The following is a 13,557-nucleotide window of genomic DNA, read 5'->3' as shown; positions in this document are numbered from 1 at the left end:
CATTGGTCATATTATCAAAGTAAAGATACTACAGTTCAGATTTAGATTCTTTGTTCACTACTGACCACACACAGTGGAATAGACTCAGCACAGTATTTGCCCAGCCCACTTCAACAAATGCTTTGTGAAGCCAAGTCACTTTGTCTTTGTGTACTCAGGCAAAAGTGCAGTTTATCAGCAAAAGTACAAAAGTAATCAATTTTTGAAAATATAATTGGATGGATAAAAAATCTACTTATCAAGCAATGGCAGGAGAAAACACCTAAGAGTTTAGGAAATGAGCAAGCTTTATGAGCAGAAAGGTTGAAGCAAAAGGAACTTTTAGAAAATAAGGAGACTTACGGAAAAGTTGCCCAGAACCCCATGTCAGGAGAGACTTACCAAATGAGATGATAAAGTAAGACTGACTAGTGGGGACTGAGTTTCAGAACTTTCGGGTTAAAGAAGATAGCACATAACTCAACCTTCTTTCACATTTCCTATTTTTTTTAACATTTCCTTCATTTACCAGAATTTCACAATATTTGTTGTGTGTATTATTTTATATACAAAGGAAGGACCAGGATTTCACAATATTTGTTGTGTGTATTATTTTGTATACAAAGGAAGGATTTAATTATGAAACACCGCAAAGATAAAATTAAAAATATACATTATTTGTAATTTTACCGGTTTGTGACGAGTTGTTCCAGGGCATTGATATGTTACTTGTTCCTTCAATTGCTAATTCATCTCCATACAGGGTAATTGGTGTTCCCGGCAATAGCATAACAAGCATGGTAAGGCCATCCACAGCTTCTCTCGAAACACGTGTAGCAATACGTTCGCTGTGTCCACCCGATAACTGCCAAAGAAATTTTCATTTTCATACATTTTAAACAATGTTATCAGCAGTATGTAAAATCCAGTTCTGAGGGCAGAGAAAAAACATTCAGTCGCAACAACAAAGAAACACCTGCTAACATCTATTAAATTCATAGCCTGAAGAAATATTTGAAAAATTATTAGGCTTTACTCAAAAGTAAATACCCTTTGTCTTTGGCCTAAAAAGGCTACAGGAATAATATATTACAGCTTTTGAAGAAAGCAGTATTTTGCAAATTTGAAAGATTCTACAGTAGTTTGTGGACTACAGAGCAGTCTGTTACAAGGAATAAAATCCAACAATTTCCTCCAAAAGAATACTATCCATAATTCACAATTGCATACATGGTTATTGGATGCACAGGAAATATAATAAATAACCCTTTTAGTCACAATTATTTTTTCTTTTTATGTTATCTAATCTAGTTAGGTCCCTGTAGCACTCATGATGGGGTGTAACTTTATTTGTATATTGATTCTCTTGCTCTTTAACTAGTTGAGGTTGTCAGAACTGCATTCTTGTTACAAGAATGTTAAGTATTAAATCAATTTTAAACTCTTGAATAAAAGGAAACAGAAGGAAGACTAACATGAGCAAGCAAGAGAGACTTACCAGCACAGCTGAGAGAAATATTCCTTCACATTATATCGGCATGTAATGTTCAGTACTCCACTTCAAAAAAACTCATTGCTTTGCTCGAAGTGCACAACTACATCAATCAATCAATTCAAATATATAGTATGTTAAGAATTTAGGTGTTTCTTCTTATTCTGAGAATTTATTTCTTGACATACATGTAATTATACTATTTTATTGTGTGTTTTAGAGTAATCTGTACCCAACATCCTAAACACAGAATGATATTTAAGCCACCCTGAGTAGCTCAGAGACTGCAAAATTCTGTATGTGTGTGCCTAAGGTACAAGTTTGCCACATGCATAGCATTTCATCAGTGTAAGTTATCGATTCCATAATTTGATCATCAGCTTGTGTATCTACAGCATATGTTTCTGAGCTGAGAATAAATACTCAAAGCAGCAATATATTTACTATAGTAATTTTTGAGAGTTATTCTAAATGTGAGAGCGTGTAATATTATGACAATGTTAACTATCAATATCAACATATGGTTTTACTCTGACACTGAATAAAAAGTTAGTCAAATTTAAATTTTGCTATACTGTATCTTTGACTTGTGAATGTGTGTGCCTTGAGCAAAGAACATGCTGTTTTTGCAGTTCAGCTCCTAACATTAAATGCTAATATAACACCAACCAATGTTCCATAAAAGTAATCAGAAAGTTTCCCTTGCTTGTAGTCCAATTAAAATTACAATATGATTGGCAGATTGGAGTGGTGGGGAGCAATGTTGCTGGCATGGAGGGCAGCCATGCTTCATAAGGCACTGCGTGTACGTACAGAACAGGTAACAACGAGCACATGGGTGATGGGTGGCCCGTACCACTTGATTTACTGAAACATCAATCACAAAGTAATTTTAATCTAAGTGGGGAGAGAAGGGGAGGGGATTGTATCTCAAGACTGCACACGAAACTGTCAGCCAGGACTGAGGAGACATGGCGCTGCAGTTAGTGATGGGACAACCAACTGGTTTTAATAACTGATTGGCCAGACAATTGTTTTTTCATTCAGTCTGTTTTTCCAGTTAAATGTAATAATCAAATTAACCTAGTCTCTTCAATCATGACAGTTTTTCAAGCTCACTTTGGGTTTGATAGATTTCACTTGCATACTTCATCAGCCTTTATGTTACACATAAACAGTAATTAGGATTGCCGAACTTTTTTAGAGATGAACAGCATATATTATTTCAAGGAAAGGTACAAAGAAGTATATTTCGAAATAAAGGAAATACTGTCGAAGTATTTATTTATTTAAATAAGAATTTTTGTACTTCTGGCAATAATACGGATTATCAGTTGTTTCTAAAAGGTTAATAACTGATGCTACATATAAGTTTATATTTAAATAAATGATCAAACAATTTTTGATCAAGTGTTTGAGCATAACAAAAACATGACTTCCTATAAATTACACAACGGGTTTTTGCCTGAATTTTCATAGCCACATGAAGAGTGGGAAATGGACTAACGGGCGAGTCAAATTGACCTGCGTGATGTCTAGTTTCTTTTTCTATTTTGTGGGGGGGATTTGCTTGAAGTAATAAGGGTAATTAAGAAAAACTTAACGAGTAATTTGAGGAAAAACTGAAATGTTTCTACCAACAGCTGGTGATAGCTATGTAAATGAAGTGTCAAAGAGTCTCTTTTCAAGGCCTACACATTTTGTGCATAAGAAGTTACACTCTTGTGACATTCGATTTCTAAAATTGATTCCTTCGAATCAAGTGTTAAGCTCAAGAACAAAACTTGTTTTGAAAGATGGTAAATGTTTTTTGGAATCATTTGTATAAAAGTAAGAATGATGCTCAAAACCATCTAAAAGGTGCCAACTGAGATCATGCATTCTTTCATACTGAACTATAAATTCTCAAATGGCACCTCATTTGCTGTACAAGATTTCTTGCTTCATTCAAATGTGTGTTGAATGTTATTTCTTACTTTTAAAAAAATTATTTTGTAACACATTTGACCTGTTGAAAAAACTTATTTATTTAAATTTATTGAAGCTCCGTCTTTCTCTTCCCACTGGTTTGCATCCATCACCAATGGTTCTCTTTTGGTAAACACTTAGTGAAGTGAACATAAAGATTATCAGATAAACTTTCTTAATTGTTTGGTAATTTAAATCACTTGCTTTTTAAGCATGTACTGTCACTTGTCACAATTTTTTTTCTCCCAAGAAATATTTTTCATCATTCATTAATTTTATTTGATCTGTAATTAATGTATTTTCATACTGTGAATCACCCTTGCAGATACTGTACATCACATTGAATTTCTCTTTAGGATTAATCGTTATTCAGTCACATTCTCTTTTCTATTCTTACACTTGTTAGCATTTTGATCCAGACACAAAGTTCTTTGTTAAGTAAATGCTAATTATAAACATGGACAATAACTGAACTGAAAGATACTTTTGGAACTAAATAAGAAAGCAAATGACAATAGCAGTGGCAACAGGCGATAACAGCGGGCCGTCAGCAATAATGAATTAACAATGCCAAAACAACGAAATATTTCTGCACAGAACTGAACGCAACAGGGGCCAGTCAACTACAATTGTCCTCCCAGCCGTCCAGAGGGATGAAAATGTGGCTACATACTGCTTACAGTGATGGCTAGAGATAGGCTTAATTGTGAAATTCGAGTATCAGGGTGTGAAGGAGAATAGTACTTCTTCATGACTGGTAAATACTATATGTGATAGTTTTCGAAGGCTCTGAAACATAAACAGATTCATGCGCACGGGTATGAATTGTGCGAATGTAGCTGGTAATGCAATTTTCTGCACCATATTTACCTTACACACACACACACACACACACACACACACACACAGGCTGAGTAAGTGTTCAAGGGCTAAATTAAATGATTTTTAATTAAGGGGCATCATCACAGCTTTTCAGTAAAATTAATCACAAAAAGTTGGCACTGTTCCTTTCTTTTTCACATATTCCTAAGGAAACTTTTTGATCAACTTCATACTCCCATTGATACATCAGCTGAATTAGACACATTTTAATTGCACCTGGAACAACATAATCCACAGCAATATATTAATCAGCTTTAACTGATGACAAGAACAATTATTATATTCAGTACATAATCAAATGAATATGCTTATACTAACTTTATCATACCCCCACAGATGCCTGTGTGTGTGTTTGTGTGTGTGTTTTTCTAACTAACCTCTAGGGTACATGAACCCCAGTCGTATACCAACAGCTAATGGAATTGCTACAGTACAGCACTAAAGAATGGTATCAGCTTAAAGGGCGAACAGTACATGGTTGAACTGACAGAAGACCTACAGACTGCTTTCACTCAAGAAGAAAGTGTCGACCATTTGCATTTGGTTGCTTCCACACATTGGTTTCACTTGAAAGAAATGAATGAACTATAAGTAAAACTACAACCGACAATCTGTTTTCACTCTGTTGCTTCCATCACCAGCTGCTGTCTCTAAGTAGGATTGGTTTAGTTTGTACTTTTTGCAGTTGTCCCTTTTCTAGTGAAAATTAGAGTGTGAGAAACAGTTGAGAGACGGTATCACTGTGCAGCTACTCATTATAGCTACATTGCCCATAAAACTTAGAATGTTACAAGTCATTTCCCAAAAAACCTTACTATTCAGCACATGTTGGCATCTCGGTGCAAATAAGTGGAGATAAAATAAATGATGGTAGGGCAGTGACATTCCAGAACACTTTCCCCCTAAGGATAACCTGTGGAATTGATCAAAAATGACCCATTAGGTCTACCTCAAAATACAGAGAAACAATCACTGCCCCTTCACAGACAATATCTAATTGGGAGATAAAACTGCTATAACAGATTCTACCAACACAAGAGACAAAGAGAAATTAATTTCTTAATTATGTTAAAGGATACACACTTTCTTGTGTTAAATCTCTCTTTCATATTTCATACATGTGTGATTTGTGAATACTGAATATTATTATTTGTTTGTATTTTCTGCAACAAGTTACTGAGAAATTTATGTCTTCTGTTGGTGTGAATCTGCCTCTTGTTTTCTATAATGATTGACACCTCATCCTGTATGGGATGCAGATAGCTTTACATCACTTGATGTGAAATTGTGCAATACACTTTTTATACACATGATGGTTTTTCTCAAGATTTTGGCATAACACAGCTCTGTTTACGGCATACGTACACAAATGGAGCTGTTGTGTAAGACTGCACTATTAAATTTGGTATTGTTTTTTGATGTAATTCACTGCACAAATTTTTCTACATGCATGGAAACACTATACACTTAAAACAAAATGGTTGCCTTGCAGCATTCTTTCGCTTGTGCCTTAGTCCCCCAGTTTTCGCAGGGTCGGCATGGTTACAATCTGATTTGGCATGGTTAATTAGAATGGGTGGCAGGATGCCCTTCCTGCGCTGCCAACCCAGAACCCCCCCCCCCCCCCCCCAGCACGGAATCAGTGTACCCCAGCTGTCTGCATCTAGTGTAAATCATAAAATAGTGCAAACGTGTTTCAAATGACAGAGTCATATACTGAAGCGGGACGTGGGGACCAGCCCAGAATTCACCTAGTCGGATGTGGAAAACCGCCTAAAAACTACATCCAAGCCCTCGTCGTTAATCCGCTGGGCAGATTCGATCCGGGGCCAGCTCGCCTATCCGAGTCCAGGAAACAGTGCATTAGCACTCTCGGCTAACCTGGTGGGTCGGTCGCCTTGCAGCATGTGCACGAGTATCAACTGTTGCATTTTACAGTGATATTTTGCACTGGTACATTAAATGTACAGCATTAGAACTGGCTTAAGACTGCTGAGGATTTCTGAGTTTTTGAATTCCATTATCACGTTAAGAATATTATTTATTATTAAAAAATATTTCCATTTTTTCCATGACATCCACAGTTTTACTTTTTCTGATTTTGTGCAAAATTTCCAGGTTGTCATCGATTTTCAAAGGGTGGCCTGCGTCTATTGTATGCTGCTACTGCTGATTTGTTACATTTATCCAGTCCATGTGTTCTTTATACAGAGTTCTGAAATCTTTGACTGTTTAACCTACATAACACTTGTTGGATTGGCTGCAGGTAATTTTCTAAATGCCAGATGCATCAAGATCTGAACACTATGTTTTTGAACTTTTACTTGTTATTAATTGTGTATTATTGAGAATCCGCCATCCATAAGCATGTGCCAATGATTTACCTTCATGTGTTAGTCATCAGAGGAAGGGAGCTCTAGTTGGATAGCCAGCCGGTGTGGCCGAGCGGTTCTAGACGCTTCAGTCTGGAACCGCGCGACCGCTATGGTCATAGGTTCAAATCCTGCCTCGGGCATGGATGTGTGTGATGTCCTTAGGTTGGTTGGGTTTAAGTAGTTCTAAGTTCTAGGGGACTGACGACCTCAGATGTTAAGTCCCATAGTGCTCAGAGCCATTTTTTCTAGTTGGATACATGACAACATGCCTTTACAATTTCACATTAACTGTCTCTGGAGAGGGGAAATTGACCTGGTTATTAGTACTGAATCTATTCCATATTCAGCCATATCAGGATGAGCTAAGTAAAACAAGGACATTTGGTAACAACTAGCGACAATTAAGCTACGGCAAATGGCCTCGCCACATCTTACAGAAGCCTAAAACTGAAACAAAAAAATTGTTGGAAATGATGTGCAGGCTATTTTGAGCAAGTCCACATCAGGGTATAGTCAGTGGTTGTTAAGAAAGATGAAGTGTGTTATGTGGAGCACAGTGACAGAAATCTGATTTTGTGTTATTTTGCTAAAAATCATTAATTTCATGGGTATAATTTTCATAGAATTTTCCTGCCCCTGCACATTGGTTATTATACTTATTTTGCAGTCCCTAACAGAGGACCAAGTCAAATAGAAAGAAATGCCTTGCAACTAGTAATTGCAGCATGGAGCTAACACAAACTTACAGCAACTTAAATGAGTGACACTCTCAAAAATATGAGAAAAAATTGCTAATAAATTTGTTCATTAACTTACTATAAATAGGCAATTATATGTCTTTACCAATGACATATTTAATTTTTTGCTTTGATGAAAGGTGCAAGGTTTGATTTTTCTAACATTTTAGTCTTACTGACCAATAAATCCATATCTATACTCTACAAACCACTAAAGTGCGTGATCAAGTATACTCCCCCCCACTGTACCACCATTGCAGTTTTTCTCCATTGCATTTGCATATGGAGTGCCTTCTAATCCTGTCCTCACTGAAGTGATGCACAGGATGCTGTAGTACATTCCCAGATTTCGTTCTTGTAACTGGTCCCTGAACTAAGAGATTCACACAATAGTTACATATCTTCAACTGTCTGCAATTCAGATTTTTTGACATTTCAGTGTGTCTTCCATGGCTCAATCAAATCCGATGAAACTTTGTCCAACTCTTTTCTGTAAATGTTTGATATCTGTTAATCCTACTTAACATGTGTCCCACACATTTGATCAATATTCTCAGATGGGTTGTATGATTGTTTAGTAAGAAATCTCCAATGAACTGAAATCTTCCACCTGCTCAATCTCTAACTACACCTGCTGAGCCACCAAAAATTGTTACATCCACGTATTTGCATGAGGCCTTGCTGAAAAGTATTGTGTCTGAATTTTTATGTCAAAGCTCAAAGTATTTTTTAAATAAAATCAACATTAACATTTTACTTCTTTATTCTTCATGTCTCGTATTTCTCAACTGTCATCTTGGCAACTGCACAACCTCATCTCTGCCTACACTGCTTCACCACTATCAAAGTGAAGTCCCTGAATGTGTTCCTTATGTTCTAGAAACAGATAAAAATCAGATGAGACCAAGTTGGGACACTATGGTAGGTTATCAGTGACAGTGAACCCAAGAGGCTGGATTGTTGCAGGTGTCGCAGCATTCATGTGTGATCTGGCTTTGTCAAGTTGAATGGAGGTGCTCCATGTGTGGGTGAACACACTGAATTCAAAACACTATTACCAAAAACTTTAGAGAAAACCTCAGTTCACTTGTATGCAAGTTCCCCAATCATACTGTAATCATTGGTGGAGACTTTACTCATCCAACAATTAATTGGGAAAATTACAATTTATCAGTGGTGAGCATGCTAGGACATCCTGTGAGACAATACTACATGCCTTCTCTGAAAACTACCTACAACAGGCAGGTTGGAACATCGCTCACGATGGAAACATGTTGGATCTAAAAGCAACAAATAGACCTGACCTCTTTAAGGATGTCCACATCGAAACTGGTATCACTTACCATGACATTGTTGTGGCAACAATGATTACCAACATACACAGATCAACTAAACCAAGCAGGAAAACGTGTGTTCAGTAACCTACATAAAAATCAGTAGTGTCATATCTCAATGAGGAACTTTAAAATTTCAGCAAAGGTCAGGAGCATATGGAGGAACTCTGGCTCAAGTTTGAAAGAATAGTTGAATGCACACTGGATAGATATGTATCCAGTAGAACAGTCCATAATGTGAGGAAACCTCCATGGAATTCAGCACTGTAAAGAAACTTTTAAAGAAACAGCGACTATTGCATAATAGGTGTAAAACAAAGCATAGGGCTACAGATGGATAGATGCTGAACGAAACACATTTGTCTGTGAAGACAGCAATGTGTGATGCCTTCAATGACTACCTTAGTGGAACACTGTCAAATGATCTTCCATTTAACCCAAAGAAATTCTAACCATATTTAAAAACTGTTAGTGGCACCAAAGTCAGTGACCAGTTCCAAGCAAGTGAGACAGGAATTGAAATTGAAGGTAGCAAAGCAAAAGCTGAAATGTTTAACTCCATTTTCAAATATTCCTTTACAAAGGAAAACCCAGCAGAAGTGTACCAATTTAATCCTTGTACCACTGAAAAGATGAATCAAATTAGTATTGGTGTCAGTATGGTTGAGAAACAGCTGAAATCATTAAAACTGAACACAGCTCCAGGGCCAGATGGAACCCCTGTCAGCTTCTATACTGAATTTGTGGCTGAGTTAGCCCCTCTTTTAACAATAGTTTATCTTAGATCCCTTGGAGGGGGGGGGGGGGGAAGTTGAGGTTACACCTGTCTACAAGAAGGGTAGTAGAAGTAATCGACAAAACTACTGTCCAATCTTTTTGACATTTATTTGTTGTACAATCTTAGAACATTCTCTGAGCTCAAACGTAATGAGATATCTTTAACTGCACGATACCAGTGCCAATCAGCTCTGATTCTGAAAACATCGAACATGTGAAACCCAACTTGCACTTTTCTCACATGACATACTAAAAGCTTTTGATCAAGACAATCAGTATTTTTTATTTCCAAGAAGTATTTGACTCAGCACCACATCTATGCTTATTGTCAAAAGTTAAGTCATACGGGGTATCAAGTGATATTTGTTACTGTTTTGACAATTTTTTGGAAGGGAGGATATTGCATGTTATCTTGGATGGAGAGTCATTGTTAGATGTAGAAGTAACTTCGGGTATACCCTTGCTGTTCATGTTGTATGTTAATGGCCTTGCAGACAATATCAGAAGTAACCCTTGCAGACAATATCAGTAGTAACATCAGGATTTTTGCAGATTATGCAGTTATATATAATGAAGTACTATCTGAAACAAGCTGCATAAATACTTGTTCAGATCTTGATAAGATCTGAAAGTTGTGTGAAGACCGGCAACTTGCCTTAGATGCTCAAAAACGTAAAATTGTACATTATATATGTAAGGTATCCTATGATTATTATATTAATAACTCACTGTTGGAATTGGTCAACTCATAAATACCTGGGTGTTACGCACTGTAGAGATATGAAATGGAATGAGCACCCAGGCTCAGTCATGGGTTAAGAAGGTGGTAGACTTCGATTTATTGGTAGAATACTGGAGAAGGGCAATCAGTGTACAAATCACTTGTGCGATCTATCCTAGAATATTGCTCAAGTGTGTGGGACCAGTGCGAAAACAGGGGATACTGAGCGTATATAGAGAAGGGCAGCACGGATGGTCACAGGTTTGTTTAACTCATGGCAGAGTGTCACAACATACTGAAGGAACTGAACTGGAAGACACTTTGAGATAGACATAAACTATCCCAAGAAAGTCTATCAAAAAAGTTTCAAGAACCACCTTTAAATGATGACTCTAGGAATATACTAAAATCCCCTACATATCGTGCACATAGATAGTGTAAGAATGAGATTATAATTATTACTGCACACACACACACACACACACACACACACACACACACACACACACAGTAGTCAAACAATCATCCTTCCCGCACTTCATATGTGAATGGAACAGGAAGAAACCCTAATAACTGGTACAGTGGGACATACCCTTTGCCGTGCAGCTCACAGTGGTTTTCAGAGTTTAGAGGTAGATGTAGATGCTATTTCATGTATTACGCATTGCCATGTTATATGTTACAATTCAGAGTGGCAGAGGGCTGCAAATATGTGGACTTGAAGAATGAATGTGCAGAATGTTAACTCATTTATTTGAAAAGCTGTATGAGCTTTCAATAAAAAATTTGGAGGCAGTACTTTTCAGCATGACATCATATGTGTTGCCTATATCCAACTGCGACTCGCTGATCTTGCCATCATAGGATTTCTTTTTTGTGAAGAGCACAATTTTTATTATTGTATATTTAAAGGAAGTTGCAACTCTTTCAACCAATTTGAAATCTTATCAAGATCTGACTGAATATCTGTGCAGCTTTTTTCAGATATCACTTTATACAGATAACTGCATCTTCTGCTAAAGTCTGACAAGAGAATGGTTCAATCCAATATGTCGAAACCTATCCATAAATTTTCCACGCAGGACGAATGCACCGAAAGAAATACAGTGTCAAAATTTTAGCTGTTAAGATTCATGGCAAATATTTTTTAAAGATGTTAAAGTTACTAGTTTTTGCTGCATGAAGGATCACTTATAGCAATTGTTTGTACAGCCCTTCCTGCCTAGGACATAAATCAGCGAATAAGCAGATGCAGGCATGACAAGAGGGCATATGCCATGTAGCATAAAGTCCCTAGTGCACACATGTGGATTTTAGGCACTTAAACCATACAGAAAATGTCTCAAATCATTAATTTTTAGAATAACTTTCACTTCATATCAACAGCTAAACTGCTGCAGATGTAATTGTTAATACATGTGAATAGCAGGGGAAAGAAAGAAAGAAAATCAAGGCAGTTATGATGTTCCAATACAGACGACTTCCATCAATCAGGACTAAGTTGTGGACATTAAATATTTCATAACAGTTCCTGTAGCACTGTTCTTATGATAATTTTTCACTAATGTATATTTTGCTAACAATGAAGAAGTTTCTTGTTTATTCCCAGTAGTCACCACAAAAATGCTAAGTGTTTATTAAGTGATAAAAACAAACATTTTCCTTGTGTCAGGCACATCTGATAAAAAAAAAATTAATGCATTCAGGCACTTCACAGTAACTAATAATTTTATTTAGAGAGATCGTGAATGCAGTTAGTAATGACAATGGTCACTGTTCTGCATATTGTGCTGTGTACTAGGCATACTTTATCAATTTTATAAAATGTGGTGATGCAAACTGAAATCAGAAATGACTAAAATCTAAAAATACTGTTCTGCTGATAAACTGAAATGAGAAAGAGCTATTGGAAACTGTACTGACAATTTTCTGAAAAATGCCTTACACTGCTGAAAAATGTTATGAAGACTTTTGGATGTAACATTGACAATCATTTTCTCCTATTTTTCCAGGTTTTGCTGCATCAGTTACACGATTTTTGCAAGTACAAACATCCTTTGTTTTAATTTTTGCTTCTAATTTACCTTGATGTTCCTGGAGAGAGGAAGAGAGAGAGAGAGAGAGAGAGAGAGAGAGTGTGCTGCAGAAACAGTAATCCAGGGATGTTTATCACTGGCGTTCATGTATACCAACGTGTCACAGGATTCGACTGCAAAGCAGCTGACTTATTTCGTAATCATAAAAGTGTGAACTGCACGAAAGCTGACTGACTGGCTTTATACACAGCTTTTAGAAGATAAGAAGCTTCAGCTTTATGTCAGCTACGAATTTCTCAATAATTTCCTGAATCTCTTTAATGAGGTCGAGGAAGCCTGGAAATGGTAATCTCACATACAATTCAGATCATGTAGTCTCAGTATGGTGCATTTACTATCACAAGCACTTATAAAGCTTTTGAATAGTTTTTCTTTCACATTTTTTTTTTTTTTCAAGTTTCATTATGGCACATATTTTTACTTCATGTAAACATTCAGATTTTATTAAATGTAACTGGCTTTGCACATTTAAGTGCTTTCTCTCTTCTTCGTTTAACCAAAAAGTTACAATCTTTTTTCTCACAGAAAGTTATTAATGTACATCGTTTTCTTTGGCTAGGAAGGTATTGTATTGTTGTTCCCGACTTTAATTAGCACAACAATCATTGTAGAGATCACAACTCTTGGAATCATCTGAATTATTTCCTGTTTCTTCTAACATTTCTACAATTTCTAATGAAATTGTTGACCTCATTGGAATGAATGTCCAAGAAATTAACTAGTAAAGAACACATATATAGGTCTTATGGAAAATTAAGCAATTTCAATTGCATACCATGTTTCATGTTTCACTTCCATACATGGCTACACTCCATACAAATACTTTCAGAAATGACTTCCTGACACTTAAATCTATACTCGATGTTAACAAATTTCTCTTCTTCAGAAACGATTTCCTTGCCATTGCCAGTCTACATTTTATATCCTCTCTACTTCGACCATCATCAGTTATTTTACTCCCTAAATAGCAAAACTCCTTTACTACTTTAAGTGTCTCATTTCCTAATCTAATCCCCTCAGCACCACCCGATTTAATTTGACTACATTCCATTATCCTCGTTTTGCTTTTGTTGATGTTCATCTTATATCCTCATTTCAAGACACTGTCCATTCCGTTCAACTGCTCTTCCAAGTCCTTTGCTGTCTCTGACAGAATTACAATGTCATCGGCGAACCTCAAAGTTTTTACTTCTTCT

General features: G+C 36.4%; 1 protein-coding gene across 1 annotated transcript in view; it reads right to left on the bottom strand.

Moving 5' to 3' along the window:
• LOC126198700 (probable maltase) overlaps nucleotides 1-13,557 on the bottom strand; it is a 49,425-nt gene that overhangs the window by 15,103 nt on the left and 20,765 nt on the right. Inside the window, exon 7 of the mRNA XM_049935203.1 lies at nucleotides 670-844. Within this exon, the coding sequence (XP_049791160.1) occupies nucleotides 670-844 (175 nt within the window). The remainder of the gene's footprint in view (nucleotides 1-669; nucleotides 845-13,557) is intronic.

The sequence above is a fragment of the Schistocerca nitens genome, chromosome 1 (genome assembly GCF_023898315.1).
Source record: "Schistocerca nitens isolate TAMUIC-IGC-003100 chromosome 1, iqSchNite1.1, whole genome shotgun sequence".
NCBI lineage: Eukaryota > Metazoa > Arthropoda > Insecta > Orthoptera > Acrididae > Schistocerca > Schistocerca nitens.
The sequence above is the reverse complement of the archived record's forward strand: the minus strand, read 5'-3'. Positions and strand labels throughout refer to the sequence as shown.